This window comes from Rhagoletis pomonella, unplaced genomic scaffold, assembly GCF_013731165.1.
Source record: "Rhagoletis pomonella isolate Grant_MI unplaced genomic scaffold, Rhpom_1.0 Rhpom_scaffold_00009, whole genome shotgun sequence".
NCBI classification, from domain to species: domain Eukaryota; kingdom Metazoa; phylum Arthropoda; class Insecta; order Diptera; family Tephritidae; genus Rhagoletis; species Rhagoletis pomonella.
In genome coordinates this window covers 14,307,618-14,328,082 of record NW_023458563.1, presented here as the reverse complement: position 1 = coordinate 14,328,082, position 20,465 = coordinate 14,307,618, and the positions used below count along the sequence as shown (strand labels likewise).

Sequence of the window (20,465 nt, the reverse complement as noted above, 5' to 3'; positions counted from 1 at the left end):
GGATAGGGACCACGATAGGGAAAAACTACCCACAACTCTACTATCCAAATACAGGCAACAACACAGATGATACTTATGCTGTGGTCGGGTTTTGCGTCGACCACTGGGTGCTCCTGCGGTGCTACGCCGCCCAAATCCGCTACCGACTCCGCGCTTTGCCACCTCGACTGGGGCCACTTCTAGATTTGCCTGTCCTACTACAGGCTAAGGGCCTCTCCTGGCACTTCACAAGGCTAATTCAAATAAACCACTGTACCGTGTCTGGTACCAAAACACTTTTCAATTTTCTCGTAAAATCACACTAGCACTAATTCGCTCACAATAGGGATGTTTCCCTTCGCAATGCTCACTAGGTTCTGCCCCGGCGCGCAGCTACAAGTTGGGCCGTAACCTACGCGCCGGTCCGCAAAACCATCGGGCCTCAGTGCTGTTGTTGTTGGTGCCCGATCAATGGCGCCGGCCCGTTAATTCTTAAACGAATTGGGCGCTTTGGCGGTCGCCACGACGGCGCACACAAACAACCACCATGGACTTTGCCATTGCTATCATTCAGCGGACAACAAAAGTGCCGCGATAAGATAAAAAGGCGACGCCCCTATTGTGGTTTTTCGCGTCATCTCTTCTTCCTATCCATTTACTATTGGTCAGTATCGTTTTGGCGCGAACACCCCTAATGGAGACATTTCCCCAATGTGTTAGCACACCACCGACGATCAGCTGTTTTGCTCTTCAACCTAAGCTTTAAGTTACACAACTAGTTGCCGGTAGAATTCGCTCCTATCGGTTGGAGTGAAAGGAAATAAGGGTAAAACGGAGGAATACACAAAAGAAAACTTTGCTGCGGTCAGTACGCGACAAACTTCGTCGCTTATTAATATTCCATGCCGGCCCATGAAGACGCTTATCTCCTAGTCCTTGCTGAGGCCGTCGTCGTTCATGAAGCAGAATGTCGAATCGTCTATCTGCTCAGCCAATAGGATTCCCCCACGATCATATGCCAGGCCTGAGTGTCAAAGGGCATTGTGCGCATTGAAGTCACCTACTTCCATTCGGTTTTCACCTCTGAGTAGCGAACCTATGACAGCATGATATCCTGCGGAGCAGCAGATGACGGGAATATATATTGGGGTGATTCAGAAAAACAAAATGTTTTCTTCGCAACCATCCACAAAAGTTTCGTTTAGACACCAAAATAAGCCTCAGAAAATATTAGCCCTTAATATCAATATTAAGAGTGTCCGCATCGCACTTTTCGATTTCCCATAAGAATACCACTGGAAAATTTTTTTTTTTTTACTTTTGACTTTTATATTTAACGAACGATACGTTCTGTAAAGATCTTGACTGCGAATAACTTTTGACCGAGTTGACGTATCGAAAAATAACTTCAGTTCTTTTTTGTAGAGCGCTCAATTCTCTACAAAAATACTTCAAGTTCTTTACAGTACAACGTATCGTTCGTTAAAAACAAGTAAAAGAAAACACTTCGATCTTCAATAAGAATAACACAGGAAAAATAATTTTTTTTTTACAATTCTTTCGAATTTCACCCCGAATATCTTTTGGCCGAGTTGATTTAAAAATGACTTCAGACCTTAATTGTATTCTCTACAAAAATACTCGAAAACCTTTACAGTACAACGTATCGTACGTTAAATATAAAAGTCAGAAGTAAAAAAAATACTTCCTGTGTTCTTATATGAAATCGAAAACTGCGATGCGGGCATTCGTAATATTAATATTAAGAGCTCATATTTTCTGAGACTTATTTTGGCGTCTAACTAAACTTTTGAGCATGGTTCCGAGAAAAAAATTTTTTTCTGTATCACACTAATATATATACTTTAAATATTTGGAGCTCGATATCGCCTGACCGGTCAGCTATGTTCTGACGTTCTAGGGTGGTGTCCCTCGGATCTACGTCTTCTTCGATTAGACGATACTGTACAGTGTAGTGTAGGATGAACGCTAGCCCTCCACCATTTTCGCGCACACAATCTTTACGGAGCACATGTAGGCGGCACAACTCAATAATGTCGAGTTGTCGTGCAACTTCGTCTCTTGGTTCGCAGCTATCAATATGCCGTGTCGACCCATTAAGATTGCTATCTATCCAATCTTGCTCTGGAGTCCGTTACAGTTTAGTTGTAGAAGTTTCGTATGCCTTGGGAGGCTGGTCGCGATACCCAGGGTAAGAGAAGTGTGCAGTCTTCCTTGGGATTGTCGTGCCAGCCGCAGTTGCTTTTGCTTCCTGGTGGTGGGTGGCTGCAGTGTTTGTGTTGTTGACTGCGGCGGCGGTGGTCTGCAACTAGGTGGCGCGGTAGCTTGTCCAATCGTGCGTGATGCGCAGGTCAGAGCATAGGCGGAAGTGGCACCAGCCAAGGAAAGAGTTGTATTTGACTGATGCCACTTTCCGATATACTCTGTTCTGACAGACGGAGCAGATCGTGTGAGCAAGCAAGAGGTGCTGGTTGGCTCGCAGACGCGAGTTGGAGCGGGTGTTAGAGTGGTGTGAGGGTGTGGGGAGGTTTTCTTTTGCTCACGGGAGCTGTGTGGAGCCGTGGAGGCTCTTTGGGTGCTGATTCGCACCTGCACGTTCCGCGTTTGGCTTAAGCAACAGGGAGCCACAAAGCTTGTGGTCCACTCCCTATGAGTCCTATGGCCCCAGCAGGTTGGTGACTCCATCCGTTGCAAGAGTTGGACCTAACCGGAGTGGAGCTCCGATGGAGTCGTCTCTAGCAAACGCAGCAGATATATGATTCTGGCTCGGGGCTAGACTCAATGTTCGCCCGGAGAAGAAGGATTCTTAGCAATCCAACTGCAAGGTATTGCTCTACGGACGAAAAACTATTGATCTGTACGGGGCTAGGTCGTCGAAACAACTGCCCTTGATCTGGTAAAACCCGAGTCATTTCGGTTACTGTCGTAAAAATTAGACCCAATCCGTTGTTCTTCTTTTACAATTGACAAGTTTTTTAGCTTTTTTCCTAAGCTTCCCGATATTATCGTTGCACCAAGGGACGTGCGTTTGAGATTTATTTCTTCTCAGTGGCCAGCTAGTGTTGGATCGTCTTGGTATTTTCTCGCATCGTCTTCCAGTAAAAACACGGATGTATATGGCGCCGTTAAAGTATTCATTTCCCGCTTTATACAGAGGTGGAAAAGTTTTCATTTTGTTTTTCTGGGTTTCTATTAACCTGGTTCGCTACCCTTGGGACTATTTATCGAATCTAATATGCCGATGGTCCGATATTCGCATCTCATTTGAGACATGCCAGTCTGCGGTAAAGGTCCACAGGCTAGTTGCAGAAATTGAAAAGTCTAGAAACTTCCATTTTGTAGCATTAACAACCTCCCCTTGCCGACCTTGTCTCCGACACGTATATAACGACTACCTACAAGGCGAATTTATACCTGGTGATAGCAACATTACAAAAAGAACGTACCTGTATTTGGCTCCTGTTTTTAGGGTCAAGCCGTCAATGTTTACATGTTTTTGTTGTTGGCTTTTACGGTGTGCTGTTAAATCAGTAAAAGCAAAAGGCGAATGAAAAAACAAGAAATCAGCTTGCCTATTAACACCACCAAATTCCGATTAACCAAAAAAAATTCTTAGGATCTACCTCCAATTAGTGCAAATATTTTTTTCTTGATGGTTATGTACACTAAAAAACTATTGTTATACCTGTTTTTGTATTAATTGCGCTGAATTTGTACGATCCACTAGCAGTTATATTTCCTGATCTGAATTTTGAGTTAGCTCAGCGTTGCGGCATTTTTTAACAAAATTTAAATAAAACAATTTAATTTATTTGAATTATGTGAAATAACATTAACCAAAAAATTAAATATATAATTAAAAAATAAATATTATGTGTAAGAATTCCTCGGAGTGCGGATCGAACCTGGGTCCTACTCAGTTGTACACAATTTTGACCACTGGGCTACCGTGGACGACAAACTCGTTTGCTTTACTTGCTTACTTGTTTTCCAAGAGAACGTAGAATGCAAAGAACATGCAAAACTAGCCTGGAAATTTTGATGTTGTTGTAGCTCAACTAACGGTAGGCCCAGGAAACGTGTCATTTAGATGAGATTTGACCATAGGAAAGTGTTTTTAGCTGAGTAGGCTTGTAAAGAGGTGGTTGGTGTTATTATGAGTATTTCCTCATGCTGGACACTCATTGGGTATATCGGGAACGAGTCTGGTTAAATAACTATTGAGACGGCTACAGCATCCAGACCGGTACGAGTAACGGGTCTCCCGCGGCATTTACAGTTCGAGAGTCGCAGAAGGTGGAGAAAGATTATCTATGAATGCCGTTTATAGCTCGTGTGTAGGTCGTCAGGTCCAGTGGTTCTGTATAAGTCTGGATCGTGTTCTTATGCACGCAAAATTCCTTGTGACGTGCATGGGTGGAAGCTCTTTCTCAAGCAAGGTCATGCTCGAGTGCTCGCGTCGGTAGCACGCTACCAGAAACTGCTTGCTGAACGCTTTGTTGTGCTCCCTTAAGGGCCCGGTTATGCAGATGGTGTTCAGGCGACATTATTTCGCTATCAAAGGTAACCTCTAGAATTTTTTGTTTGTTCACCGCCGGAATTGGTGTGTCATCGTCAATGCCCTCCCTCAGAAGAAGGATGCGAACCATCCCGGCTGCGAGGTGTTACTGCATAAAAACGATTGATGGGGTTCGACGATCCAAACGGGTTAGGTCGCTGAAACAAAACCCGAGTTATTTCGGTGTGCAGAACCGGATATCGTGGGAATGCTGGACATCTACCTCGTCGGCGATAGTGCATTCACCGAACTTATTCAAATAAGTTCTTATTCACTTTTAGTAGGACTATCCTAAATGAGTATGATTAATGTACTATCGCCGATGACGTTCTCTGTGTTTTGGTTAGTGTTGTTATTGAAAATGCCTTTTATCCGCATTTAGTTGTAGAATTAGCCCTAGGACTTAATCCGGATCAGTTGCATTTAATGAGACAATTCCGAAATAACGAATTGATCTGGATCAACGCTGCCGTCTGTCTATGCTTTTACATCCTGCCACGCCATTAGCAGTTGGGCCCTAATCTAAATAATGGTCCAAAATTTCTCATTATTTTCTTGATCAAGAAAATTTCTCTTTTCCCATGACAGTCAAAAAAAAGATATAACAATTTTTTAAGTAAGTAATACCAGCGAAAGCGTAAACACAAAACAGAGTGGAAGAGAAATTATAAGATAAAGTTATGGAACGTAAAACCAATACAATCTTGCATTTCACGCCATTTTGACACTTTGAGGTTTTAAGTTGTGGTGCACAATTTTCCTTTTGCTCTTGCAAAAAATCTACGTTACTCATCTATATTTTCATTTCACTAACTTTATTTTGAGCAAGTACACATCAAGGCTTCTTAAACGTTTGTTTACTTTTGATTTTGATACATGGCGGTTTTTCGACACCTGCATATAACTGATAGTAGTATGTTTACTTGTTATAATTTGCTCACTCGTGTTGTTACTTTCTCGTGGTTGCTTTAATTTGCAAGTTTGTGGGTTATTGAACGCAAAACCAATCAAAAATTGCGAGTATTTACCAGTAAAAACCATTTGTTGTCAAACGCAGCCATTATCTTTTTTTATACAAAAAACTTACTAAAATATACTGTTTTGTGTACCTATAATTTCAGCGTGTGCTTTTAACAAAGAAGTCCTGCCGCAAACTGCTGAATTACCATCACCTTCCTAAGTACCGAAAAAAAACCAAATCGTAAACATATCTGCACCTACTACTTAACAAACGACTTTCGGAAATTAGGCAAAAAATGGCATTTCTCCGCTGTTTTTCTTGCCTGGCGAATCAAAATGATGATATTATTTTAGAACTAGATTTTAGCAATAATATACTGAGTGATGCTTTCCCAAATGTATGGCAGCATGAGCGTACATTAGAAGAACTCTATTTAAATTCGGCACGCGTAAGTAGCATTTAAACTAGACTGTTAATAACAATGTTTTAAAACGCGTTCCGTACAGATCACAAGTCTTCCGCCAGAGCTATTTTACTGTCAGAATTTACGTGTTTTGGTGGTAAGCAACAATAATTTAGAATCAGTTCCGAATGCCGTTGCTGCTTTACGGCAGCTGCAAACATTGAATTTAAGTCGAAATTGTAAGTATGGCCGAACCGATTAAAACTCATTTTTAAAATGTACGCATTACAGTCATTTCAAATGTTCCTGAAAGTATGAAAGCGTGTAAAAATTTAACCCATTTAGACTTGAGCTGCAATAGCCTCAACCGCCTACCTGATGCCTTAACGAGCCTTATTACACTCAAAGAATTATTTTTAAATGAGACATACCTGGAATTCTTGCCTGCAAACTTTGGTCGTTTAATACATTTGAAAGTTCTGGAGCTGCGCTTAAATAACTTAATAACATTACCAAAATCTATCGCTCGACTAACAAGTCTTTTGCGGCTAGATATAGGATATAACGAGTTTACTGAACTAGTAAGTTTTTGTATCCTTTCACCTTTCATTAAAATGAGGTAGGTGGAAATCCGGAGACCGTTCCGCGTATGTAGTATTTTATAAAAAAAAAATAGCAAACAATTGTAATAAACTTATGAAATTTATTATTATAAGCAAGAAATATAGTTTGCTAGATCGCCCTCTCCCGATTTGCTGAGTGTATGAAATTTCTGCGTACTACATTAGGTGTAATTTATTTCTATAAAACTCAAAATCCTTAAACTATGCCAAAATGGGTGATTTTAAATTGTTTTTACCATCTTCAAAATATTTTTAAGCTAAAACTAAACTGTTTCGATTGATACCCATATAGTAATAATTCATTAAAATTACTGAATAGTTGGAATTTACAGACAACTCTATATGTTCACGCTGAACGTTTCTTTACACTCTTACTTTTGACAGTCAAACTTGAGTAAAATTAATTTAAATTTGACTTTTAGGACAACTGCCAACTCTATTGAAAATATTGTCAAACTACAGCTTTATTCAGCCACCTGACATTCATTTTTTAATATAATTTTCAAATAAATAAAAGGTGGCAGCACTCCTTCATGAGTATGGAATTGATTTTCCAACTAAAACCTTATGAAACCCCTTTCGTCAGGCACCCATATTGTGATACATATTCCAATTACCTAATTCCATTAAAAGTGTTTTTCTAATAGCTGCCGCCCCTCTGCAGGCAATGGCGAACCTACGAATGTATTTCTGCCATGAAAAAACAGCTCATACAAATACAATCGCCATTCGTAGTCGGCGATTCCCCTTTGTGGTCACCATCAAGGCACACTCCACAAACCGCAGGGGAAGTTCGGCCAAACACTAACATATGTGCGCCAATCTATAATTCATTCTCTTAATTCAAGTAGAATTTGGGGTTTCAAATTTTAAACAAACATTTAGCTTAGAACTAAAGCTCTTTTTAAAAACATTTGATGCCCATATTGTGGTAGTTCGTTTAAATTAATTGTATTTAATTTTTAAACGGGTTGCAGCCCTTGTAAAATAAGTCAATAATATTCTGAATGTTCAATCTGAGGGTTTCTTAACAATCTTTCGTGTGACACCCATATGTTAATTTTTCAGATAGCTTGCGAATAAATAGGGCTATTCGCGATTCGGTGCATAAGAACTGACAAATTTATGCAATTGCAGAAATATGCCATGGATTGTGAGCGACCTTTATTAAACTGTCATGGCAAAGCTTTTGCAAAACAATTTTTGTGCATCAGCTTTGGTTTTGTTTATGAATGCAATGCATAGCATTTTTATGCTATGGATTTTCGGTATTGCAAATTTGCCAAGCCATGACAAATGCAAATGCGTGTATTTTGTTTGTGTATTGCAAATAATTTGCAATACAAATTTGCAATGCAATGACGCTAGGCCATTTGCACCGGATCGCGAATAGCCCTATTAATTTAAATTTGACTTTGCAAACGGGTGGCAACCTTTTTCAAAAAATAATTCCCTTAATTTAAGTTGAGGGTGGTGTCATCTCTTTCATGAGTATGGAAATGATTTTATATAGTTCCAGTACTCTATCACAAATATCGTCTAATCGAGTTTAAATCTATCCTATAGACTGGTTTTCACTATGTCATATTTTACGCCAAAATTTGGCGACTTATTTTGACACAACCTTATCTCCTTTATCTATACCTTTACCGATGATATTATGGGCCAAAACAGACAGATAGCCGATTTAGCAGCGCATGTACACGAATAAAGACCTACCCTGATTCAAATCAGTCGATAAACCGCTTTTTAATCCCAGTTGACAATGTGTGAACCTTACATAGTGAAAACCAGCCTTTTGTTTTAAGTTGGGCTAAATTACACCAGTGTACTAAATTTCAAGACGATCGGTTGAGTAGTTAATGCGTGAAAGCGTAACAATCAAACAAGCTCTATTTCGGATTTATAATATTAGTAAGGATTTTTGCTGTTTATAGGGGTAATAGCCCATAAGAAACAAAGCGGATATAAACAAAGATTTGGAAATACTTGCCAGAAATCATAACTATACAATTTATTTGAATTTTTACAGTGTTACTATTAAGTAAGCTATGTCGTATTGGATACGTTAGCCTTTTGCTTAAGCTTTATAGTAGTGTTTCCTTGGGCTATCAGCTCAGTATCACGATCATTTTTCACGGAAACGATCTGGATCATTCTTATTAGGGTTCGCAGCACTAATTTTATACCACTAGCACGAGAAAGATGAAATTATAAAAATTAACTCATTAAATGGAAAAATGTATATTTAAACGAAATAATATTCCCTCTTTGGTTATAATCTATTGGCCTTATTCATAAAAAAATTAAGTAGATTTATAAAAGGTTTATAAATTGAAAAATGTATGAAAACGTCAATTTATAAAGCTCTTTAAACCTACTTTATTTTTTATGAATAAGGCCATATCAATATACATACTTATTTCTAAAAGGTATTTTTCTGTTACCAAACGATATCTCCTTTAATATTTTATCAAATTTAATAAATTATATCTTATTTTAAAGGGGAGAAGCTCATGCACATGCGAAAAATAGTCACGTTTTTTTCAATTTAGATACTTATTTAAAAAAGGGGGTTTTAAAGAGCTGAAAGCACTGTATCCGGTCAATAATGCGTCATATCTTTCTTAATACTCCATCAAATTTACTGAACTAAACACCATTCTGAGGGATAGGTTAAGGTAAAAAATAAAAAGCTTTAGGATTGCCACCTGCTTAAAATTTTAGTGACTTAAATATATATATATATATCTTGAGTAAAATATTGTAAAGCATTCAGCGAATGAAACACATTTAAATGCCCTCTTAGAGGTCTATTCTGCACGTTGCCGAAGTTCTTGTCACCGCGATTCTAGGTACGTTGGTAATGCAGTTAAAATATTCAGCAATTCAGCTATGAAGATGGTAACAAAATTTAACGGTTTCAAGAGTACACAGAATGCGAAAAGAATTTAAAAATTGAAAGGAACTTTATTTACCGGTTACAAACTTGTTATTACCAGCGCAGAATAGACATGTTAACCAGAAGTAATAATTTTGAAGGGGGTTGCCAACTATTTAACAATCTATATGCATACTTATTTCTTTTTGGCGAAGTTAGCCTTAATGTTCCCTCCCGGGTATCAATACACTTTTTCCACCTATTTCTGAAAGCTTGTAAAACTAATTTTGAATTGCACGACCCACTCCGTTGCTTATGCCAGGATTTTAACTCTCATTCCAGCAAGTTTGATATATCAGATCCGCTTTTCAGCATTAAGAAATCGATACTGTCCTCTCTCAATAAATGAATCATTAAAATAAAGACATAAAATCGGCTGATGAATTTAGTTCTGTAGTTGAACAGTTTTAGATCTCGACACTTAACAAACTCCTGCCTATCGTGACTCGGCGCAAAAATTGAAAATACTGGTTCCGTACGTCATGCGGACTGCGCCCCTCGTGCGGATGGGCGGGAATGGAGGGTAAAAACCGTTGGAATATTATTATTATTATTATTGTAAGAGATATTTTTGTGTTACGACGTGATATCTCTTAATATTTTATCAAATTCTGATTCAACAGGGGAAGCACACGTACGAGCGAAAGATAGCCACGTTGTTTAAAAAGCTAAAAGCACTGCATCCGGTCAATCTATTACCACATCTTTCATAATACTTCATAAAATTTAATGATTGAAACATCAACGGTTTAGATAAAAATTACAAAGTTTTGAATAGTGTTACTCCTGTCTAAGTTACTTAAATATGTAAAATATTGCAAATCATTCAGCGAATGAAACACAAAGTAATAATTATAAAGAGATTTGCCAACTATCTAAAAATTTTAATCTGTATGCAAAACCCAATGCGTAAATCTTTCATTCGGGCAAGCCAGGATTGAGTTATTCCGGGGTTGTAGTCAAATTACTACCGCTAAATCAACCACCAGAACCCCTGAGCTCATTGTTTTACGGCGAATTACCAGAATAAGTACAGTTCTTGATGAATGTCCATAAATGCAATGATTAGACAGCTAAAGGATTTCATCTCAAATAAGTCTATATGTACTGGATTTATGTGGATCAAATGCAGATAAATGTGCCACTGGACGTCGTTAAGTGATTAGTTGGTGGGTGTGTTGTACCAAAATTTCCCCAAAAAAATTAATTTTGGGCGAGACGAGGTTCGGCGGGTCCGCTAGATATTTAACATAAAGGCGATTTGAATCAATTGGAGAGAATGAAATGGCAGAATATCTGTTTGTATATACATTCAATTGTCAGTGCTACCAAACCGTGCTGCAAGTTACCAGTGAAACAAAACAAACAGAGTGGATCATAAATTGAACCAGATCTCTGTCAAGATCATATCGTTGTTGCATTTGCGTGCAAACTTTTTATCCGTATCCCGACCACTGCCAAAGAAAACACAGCTATTTTTGCGATAAATAGGACTAAAATGTACACCCCTATTAGCGTAGGCCGAAAATCCGCTTTTTTAGAATTTTTTTTTGATAATAGCAAAATTATGGTTTATTATGCTCTAAAAACAATCTGTGTGAAAGATGACAATTTTTAGTCAATATCTTAGGCTCACCCAAGTCCTTCAAAGGTCAAGTGCTAACAATTTTTTTTCTTAGCTAACTTCGATTCTCTACAATAAAGATCCATATACCAAATGATGTTGGACTAATACCTTCAAAGATAGTTAAAATTTTAGTAAAAGCAAATTATTACTTATTGTATTTATTAATTTTAATTTTCTCACACAAATTGTTTTTAGAGCATAATGAACCATATTTTTGCTATTACCAAACAAAGTTCTAAAAAACGGATATTCGGCCCACGCTAACCCTTATGCTGTAATCCAAATTTTCATAGTTACGAATTCGTAGCTTCGCTTTGAAAAGTATAAAAATGGTATGCTGTAATCCGTTCTTAACTATCCACCACGTTGCCCACCAAAAAAGGGAAATTTGAATTTCTTAATTGGCTGTTTTGACATAAATAAATAAAAACAAGTAAAGAAGTATAAGTGCGGGCGAAACCGAACTTTATATACCCGGCGCATGTATTAAATATAGTTTTTTCACCTTTCAGTAAAGGTGATAAGGGAGAGTATTTTTCCCAATGTCAAACAGTTTCAATAACAAGCTATGATATGTTGAAATAATTGAACCTAATTTGGTGGAAATCGGCGGTTGTCGATATATACTTCATAAGTCAATCAATAATCTTGTGTCTTATTAAAGTATTGTTGTAAGTTGGCATCTTTAGTTATTGAAAGATCTGAGTTTTTGGATTTCTGAAATTTACCGTTGTATGGTTAATCGCAGTAATTTTAGACCGATTTCATAAATTTTCAACATATTGCTTTTTGCGCCAAGGTTGCTAAATGTGCCGAGTTTAATAGAAATGGATAAACCAGGTACGAAGATACACATATGTAGGCGTAAGTGGACGGTGCCACGCCAATTTTCCAAAACTTTCCCTAAAAATCATTTTCAATGAGTTTCTTAGTGAGGCCCTAAGCAATGTTCTCACCGAGTTTGGTAGGGATTGGTAAAGGGACTACAGAGATACAGCATTTAATCATAAGTGGTCGGCGCCACGCGCATTTTCCAAAAATTTTATAACTGTATTATTTTATGCCAAAATTCTACCTCAAATACAAACTTTCAACAATTTGGATCCAGTATTTGCGGAAATATCTTAGATTTTGCATATTTCGAAAATACCTTTATATGGGAGGTGGGCGTGGTTATTGCTCGATTTCATTTTCAATCCCTACCTACCTTGGATAAAATAACTTACTTACCAAATTTCATTCACATATCTCAGTTCTTGCTCGAGTTATCGTGTACACGGACAGACGGACGGACGGAAAGACATGGCTTAATCGATTTCTCTTTTCATTATGAGCATTCATGTACACATTTGTCTATATCTATCTCGATTCGTTTTGGCTGTTACAAACAACCGTTATGAGAACAAAGTTATAATACCCTTGTGCACAAGTGCGCTCGGGTATAACAAGTAAAGTTCGGGCGAAGCCGAGCATCAATATATGGATTTTGCTACGAATCGTAGAAATGGTATGCTGCTATCCGAATCGTATATTCGTAACAGTGGCATGCCTAAAAACGATCGAGTAAGAAATTTACAGCTTTTTTACGTAATTTTGTACGAAAACAATTCTGTGTCGGAACGAGATAAAAAATAAATAATATAAAAAACTAGTAGAAAGAAAGTAGAAAATAATATTTCTCAGTCCCATAGAATTTGTTTTGATAACTTTAGATTTTGAAATTTTAGCAAAAGTTATTATAAACCAATTATGAGATTGAAATGAAAATGTATGTGCATTTATGAATAACGACCGCTTAAAATCGATCTCAAATTTGTACTTTCTCTGTAGAAATTTTAGGTTATGTAGTTTGACTATTGTCAATTAAATCTAATGCTTTGTATTGCATGCGCCCCACGCTTTTCATTTTCAATCTCATAAATGGTTTATAATAACTTTTGCTAACAATTTAAAATCAAAAGTTATCAAAACAAATTCTATGGGACTGAGAAATATTATTTTCTACTTTTTAGTCCATTTATAAAATCGTTATATAATTAAAAGGTTGTTTTAAATTATCTATTTTCTACTTTTTAGTCTTGTCTGTACAAAATTTTGCAATAGATATTAAAATAGTTCAACGATATTAATAGATTGGTGCACACACATGCATATACATATGTATGTACATACATACGAGCACCAATTAATTTCATTTAAAGAAATGGCGTGTCGTCCATTTCCACTGTAGCGTCGGTTAAGAAGTAGATGTCGTCCTATGCACTAGACATTTTTTTAGGATCTTTTCAAAGCAAAGGCTTTATAACAATGAATGGTGTCTGGACACACAACATTGCAAGTTGATAAAAGCGTTGTAATTAAGCAAAAACATGTTAGTCGATGTGTGTTTGGACAAAAAATTACTTTACCTTTTGGATATGCGTACATTTTTATCCACTGCTTTATATGAACGAACAAAAATAAATGTTTGGTGCCGCTAATCGAGAAACTTTGTTACGGTTTAGTTATTTATACAATGATATTGGGTTGTTATGTCCAAACGCATGACCCGAATCTAAAAGTTTTAACGTACACGTGAAGTCAAAGGATTCAACTTTAATTTAAGACCGAATACTAGTTTATTAATAAATTCGTTTTAACTATGCACTTTTTTTGCAAATTTCGATGTGGGTTCTGCGGAAACATACTCTGGATGGCGTAGCACAAGAAATATCTTATATATTTTACAATAGCTTCCCACCGGCAACACAGAAAGGAAAATTCTACTTAATAAGGGTTATAATCCCTAAGCGCGGCCGAAGGCAGAAGCAAGCGCACATTTTTAATAACTTGGAAGAAGCTGCATTAACTGGATTGATAACCAGTTCTTCAGGTATAAGAGGAGTTATGGCCTGTGGTTCAACAATTCAACCAGAAGTTGACATACATAGATGCGTCCACGGTTACTATGGCCCACAGCTCCGCTTACCTTTGTGAGTTAATTTCCATAGCGCGCTCTTACTCCACTGCAATAATTGCAAATGCGATAGAATCCATAATTTTCTTCAAAATATGTGAAATCAAAAAATTTTACCATAAATAAGTACTTAAAGTGGATTTTTAATTCCTTTTTACTTTGTTTCCTTCATACGGTTGACTTGGAAAAACACGAATTACGAAAATTCGGGTTCTAGAATAGGGGTGTAAATCAGTCCTGGGCAGCGTCCAGAGGGCAACTTCGCGTCGTATTCGCATATACATACACGCTCTGCTTGAGAAGACAGCGAGAGCTTCATTCAACTTATTCGCACGCACCCAGTGACATCAATTGCTAGCACATTACAAAGATGCTCTGCCGAGGCTGCCCACCTCTGGTGTAAATATAGTTTTTTCACTATTCTGGAAACTGCCGTTTCACACATTTTCGATAATGTGCTCAGTAGACTTAATGAAATAATTTAACCTTGCTTGGGGGTTAGTACTTCAAAATTCGGAACACGAAATTCTGCTTAACAAAATTATCGTTTTCAAAAATCTGCTCTTTGAAAATTATGCTTTTCAAAGAACTGAATTGCGAAATTCCGTATTAAAATATAATGTAAACAATGTTAAAGAGGACCCTTTTCAAAGTAATGAGAAAGTGCTAATTAATATTATTTACATCTCAGTATATCCAGTAAACAAACTTAGCTATTTTTTTTCGCCAAGTTTGGTCCCCATAAAGGACTAGTGTTGCAAGCAACGCTTTTTCGACAATTAGGGTGTTGTGCAGCTATTTAATGTGGTGAAAATTATTTAAGCACTGGGGAGATTTATTCACATGGAATTGGAGATTGGGCTAATAGATTTATTTTAAATAAATTGTGAATCTGCGAAAATATCTTTTCAGCAGATGAATACACTTTTTAACCTTTTTCCCGAAAATTTACATACAGGCTCGAAAATATGCGAGTAACATTAGGTTTGTATAGTAACAGTAACATTGCAGCGAGAGCGTAAAAGCAAAATAGAGCGTTAAATTGAGAAGAAGGAAAAACTAGCAGAAGAACTTATTGAACACAAAACTAGCAATAACTTGCAAGTGAACAGTTGTTGCACTGCTTTGACAATCTGCTGTAAACATTTTACTATTTATAAATCAGTTTTAAACTCTGCTTTACACACAAGCACTAACACTGTCCAGTACATCATTAATATTTTTATTTCCACTCATTTTACTTTTGTTTGTGCCAAGGCGAATCAATATAAGGTGATTGCAGGAGTACAAAAACCAAAATTTACATGTATTTTGTTTTTGCTTTGGCGGCATAAACTGTCAAAACCTGTAAGTGTGAGTAGAAATTCAAACAAAATTTTTCAATTTGATATCAGAAGCCGTGCGGCGAAACACATACACAAAATCAACTGAGCTAGTAACACCACTTTTTATATATTCTTTTGCCATTTATTCTTCTTCTTCTTCTGCTAGCTAAATTCTGCTAGTAAAAATTTCACTAGCAAGAATTTGCAGCTCTCTCGTGTTGTTACGCTCTCGATTCAGTGCTCTCTTGCAAATTTTTTGGGTTATCATACACTTTTCCAGTAAAAGTTTGCAGGTTCCAGTACAAATTAGTACTGACTATTGGTAACTATACAAACCTATTCAAATATCGTCGCCTGGATGGAAAATTGCCGGAAGCGTAATTTTGACAATTTGTGGTTTTTGGATAGCTTCTTTAGTTTCCGACTAATTGGCTAAAATTTTTTCGGTTATTTGGTACAAATTGCGTTAGTATTGCTGTCGTACTAAACTAATCAAGATCTTTCAAATAGAGTTATCTGTTCTTCTTTAGTTTCCGACATATTCAGCTTTATCATGAGTTTCATTTTCTAGAACCGGGTCACTTTTCGTTTGCGTGTGTTCACTACAGGTGGATGAAAAAATTGTTGGCGAAATTTTGTTCGGGCGAAACTCACGATTAGGCTGATTAGTAAAAAGTATGGTTAATTTATAAAAATTGTTATCACATTTTGGCGTATATCACTAAAACTGACTGCAAATTTTTTGACAAATGTCGTATACGACAAAATTTTATTAAACTCATGAATGGTTGACACTAAACTAAAAAAAAATAAGATAATTTAAGAATTTCATGAACTAGTACATAGCATTCTCCGACACTTTGGAGAAAATCTGTAGTCGTGTTTCTGAGAAATTGCATTCCAAACTTCAATCGTGAGTTACCGAAAGTAACTTGTGACAATCTTTTATCCAGGGATCTACATAAATTATAATTGTCATTATTTTCGCAGTTGGAGTATATGCCAGACGAGTAACAGGTATATACATACAAGGATACCTAAATTAGCGCGTTGAACTTGTATATTTTTTTTTGACAGTAAATGCAACCCTGGGTGCATCATTAACGAGCTGAAAAACCAAAAAAAAAAAATTCCATCTGAACCAATATTCCCAAAAATTATAAAGCAAAACAAAAACCATTTTTTCCAATTTATGCACTGTTATTTTTATTATTGCAATACAATTTCGCAGCTCTTCAAACATTTTCCACATTATGCTTTTAGGGCTAGTAGTTTCCGACCCCATTTGCTCGTTTTTTTTCAGTTCTGAATTTAGGCTAGGCTTCATGGGCACCTTATGTGGGTGCAAACAGACCACATTTTGTAAACTGAATTGTGATAATTAATTTTATTTTATAATGAAAAATGAATTTAATGTGCAATTTTTTAAGTATACTAGATGTAAGACAACTTTTAATTTTCTTTATATATTGCATGCTTTAGTTTTAATCTGTTTAAGTTAAGTTGTAAAGGTGAAAATAGGCCTCCTGGGCAACCGAGCACATTAAAAAAAATCGGTAACGCGCGTAAAAGCATACCTCACAAGTGGTGTGGAAAATGCAAGAACAAATATAAATGGAATAATTTTCAAATTATGAAATGGTTATTGGTATTTTCCATCTCAAAGGGGGTGATTAATTTGAACGTTATTTAAGCTGCCTTTACACGGTCGATTTTTGTCGTTTAACCAAAATCTACCCGTGTAAATTGCAATTCAACCGTAAAATGTAAGCGTTTTGGCTAGTCGATATCTTAAGTAAATTTTCCAGTCGACAGAAATCGACCCGTGAAAAGGCGACTTCAGGAATTTTTTAATTTTCTTTTTTCTTTTTTGCTTGGGCGTCTTTTGAAGATGTGCCAAATTATATTGTCTACTTAAATACAAAACAACAATTTCTTTAAGCCATCTTGTGCAGCAATTTGTTGATCTTATCCTCACGGCTACCGAAATCACCAACCTCAACGTAGTGATTAGCCTTCTTGCGCCAGCCTCGGGTTGATGTGTTGAGCTTGAATAGCAACAGGAAGTTGGGGGCTTTCTTGAAGTGAAGTGAATCAACGCACTGAAATTCGTGCGCTTCGCGAAATTTGCGTTCGATCACAAAGCAGAGATTGGGACACGCTTGACCATTCCACGTTTGTACATCAATTCACAAACTGATTTAAGATTTGGATAACCCCATATAGGGGGTTCGGCATACGTAGCATATTAATGGTTGCCTTGCTCAATTTGATGAACACACCGTTTTAATGTGGCGAAGACAGAACTGTAAAACTACGCACTTTTTGTGCAACTTTGTTGATACCGCGGATGCGGATCACAAAAGCCAATTTGGATTTTTCAGGCCCGTCGAATGGGCCGCATTTCTTTGCCACACATCGTTACACCATCTCACGGCGGAGTGCAATCATAGCAGAGCGCTTTAGTTTACGTTTGATCAGGGTAGCAATTTGCTGACCTGCTCTTGCTGAACTGCAGCTTCGGCTCGGGGACAGGAGGCAGCTTCCTGGAAGGTTGTCTGCCCTTTGCTTGCGGTTTCTTACCGGCCCATGATGGCAGTCATCTTAACTTGTTACTTAGCACGTTGAAAAGGCGAAAAAAAGTTCGCCAAATGTTTGGAGCACATCGTAAATGAGCCACTCGATTTATAACATTTCTATAAACAATTTAATTAAAAACTTTTTATACATGATATGCTGCAACCATACACTTACTTTCCCAAATTCCATCCTGTTTATCGGCATAATTTTCCAAATATGCCTGCTACTTCATTACTAATTACTAAATTTTCCAACTGCGCCTTCTTTGTTGGCTCGACATATCCTAAAAAGACAAATTTACATTAAACAATAGAAATCGCAAAAATTAGCAAATAAAATACTCGCTTTGTTTTGTTTTGTTGTCAAATTTCTGAGAAATGTGAATTCACCACGATGCGATACAGAAAGAACAAGGACCAGGGATGTAATTTTAAGTAAATCTATTATTCAGTGGCAAGGCGCAGAGCGTTCGGGGCAGCAATATTAATTTGTATCAAATATAACATTAAATGGTGGTTCTAATACATTTTTTGATATTATTAACCAGAGTTCATACATTATATGGTATTTATTTCAAAAATTTATGTACTATATGAACTTTTTTTTCAAACATTTCTTAAGTTTCTTTCATGAGTGCTGAAAAGCAACCATGCAAGTAAGAAATTGTTTACTACCTAAAATTTCACCTCTGGAAACTTTATCCCCATAAAGGACTTCACCACAGTTTTTTTACTGGATATACTGAGGTTTACATTATAACACCGAATTTTGTAATTCAGTATTTTGAATTGGTTTGACGAGAATTATATTACTAGAAATAATTATAACCCGAAATATTCTTCTTAGTTTCGGTCAGTACACGAAAGCAATGCATCGGCAACAGGTACATTTTCCAAAACGCAAAACAGTGGCGAAGGGTGGCATCGCCGGCTAAAACTAGTTGTTGGAGAAAGCTATCCCCAGTTTTATAATCTTGTATTGAATTTAGAAGAAGAAAGAAAGTGAGAAAAAAACAAGTAATTAAAAAGATAATCAGCTTAGAACTATTAAAAAAGAAATGGCTTAAGTAAAGTTTTTTTAAGGGAGAATTGCATAAAAAATTTTAACTTACTAAAATAAAATATTGTTTTATATATTGATAATAAAAGTTTATTTTTTTAATTGTAAAAACACGCTCTAAGAATTTTTATACATTCCGCTAAGTATAACGGATTTTTAAGCCGTTTAGAACGTTTTTCCTAAATGTAGATTAAGCCAAAGATGCGAATATGGTGGGGGCAAAGTTTTGAAAGGCGAAAGTTTGAATAGTAGAATTTTGTGATACAGAATTTCAGAATGCGGAACTTTCAAAAGCAGAATTTCGAAAGGCGAAAGTGCAAAAAGTAAAATTTTGTGAGACAGAATTTCGAAATTCGGAACTTTCAAAACCAGAATTTGAAATAGAAGAATTAAAGAAAATCAGAATTTTGTTCCAGCAGAACTTTCTTGCTTTTTTGTGTAAAGTACAATACTTATGCCGAGTTTGGTACAAACTGAAGAACGGTTACCGAGATACACACATATATATATGGTCGTAAGTGGGCGGTTCCGGTTTGAAACCGGTAAATAAAGTTCCTGTCATTTTTTAAACCATTGGGACATTAACATAAATATTGTTACCATCTCATAAGCTGGTAACAAGTATTGCTGAATTGCTGAATATTTTAACTGCATTACCAACGTACCTAGAATCGCGGTGACAAGAACCGGTAAAATTTTTTGGTGATAAAATTTTCCAGTTACAAAATTTTCGGTAACGTGCAGAATAGACCTGTTTGAGTAAATTAGCTTCAGTAGATACTGATTTATCGCAGTTATTGATTTATCGATTGCCTATATCTTTAAATTGCCGTTATATGGGATGTTTTCGTAGTTATTTGTTTTCCAAATTTTTTAAGAATTTGCTGTACCAAGTTGTTTTCTTGAAGCTGGATTGCAACGTTCGCTGTCGCTAATTTTGATCGCCAAAAAAAATAGCCTGGCACCTAACAACATGCAACAAGTAGTTACATGCCGCTCTATCTGTCAGATTTGGCGACGGAAATTTAGCATCGCGATTGTCAGAACTCCACTGGTGGCGCCGAAACGACTTTTTTTTTTTAATATGCGACTAGTGGCGCTGTGGAACAAATTTATTTTTTTTTACCCGTCTGTCAAGCAGAAAAATAATCGTTTCATTAGTTTTAGGAAATTTAGCAGCAAGTAATTTCCAACTGGCAGGTGTATTGTACATGTTTCCGAACATTTTGTAGCCGGAAAAATTTATTACCGCAAATATTACCACTGGCAAACACAGTTCTAGGTACATAAGTAACACTGTTTATTCTTTCAGCTTGTGAAAGGAAATCCCAATACTCTGTTGGCATTATCTCTGAGAACAAAATCATAGATCTGTTGATAGTTTTAACATATCGCACTTGTTACGTTAAAGCGTAACAACTCAAAATCTGAA

The 20,465-nt window shown here is 36.6% G+C and overlaps 1 protein-coding gene across 4 annotated transcripts in view; it reads left to right on the top strand.

Annotated features, from left to right (window-relative positions):
* The first annotated feature begins 5,651 nt into the window (after nucleotides 1–5,651).
* LOC118745588 (protein lap1) overlaps nucleotides 5,652–20,465 on the top strand; it is a 191,804-nt gene continuing 176,990 nt past the window's right edge. For 3 of the 4 annotated variants that reach the window (XM_036479088.1, XM_036479090.1, XM_036479091.1), the window contains exons 1-3: nucleotides 5,652–5,967; nucleotides 6,026–6,161; nucleotides 6,214–6,503. In XM_036479088.1, the coding sequence (XP_036334981.1) occupies nucleotides 5,815–5,967; nucleotides 6,026–6,161; nucleotides 6,214–6,503 (579 nt within the window). In that variant the 5' untranslated portion in view covers nucleotides 5,652–5,814. The remainder of the gene's footprint in view (nucleotides 5,968–6,025; nucleotides 6,162–6,213; nucleotides 6,504–20,465) is intronic. The other variant, XM_036479089.1, reaches the window with a different exon arrangement.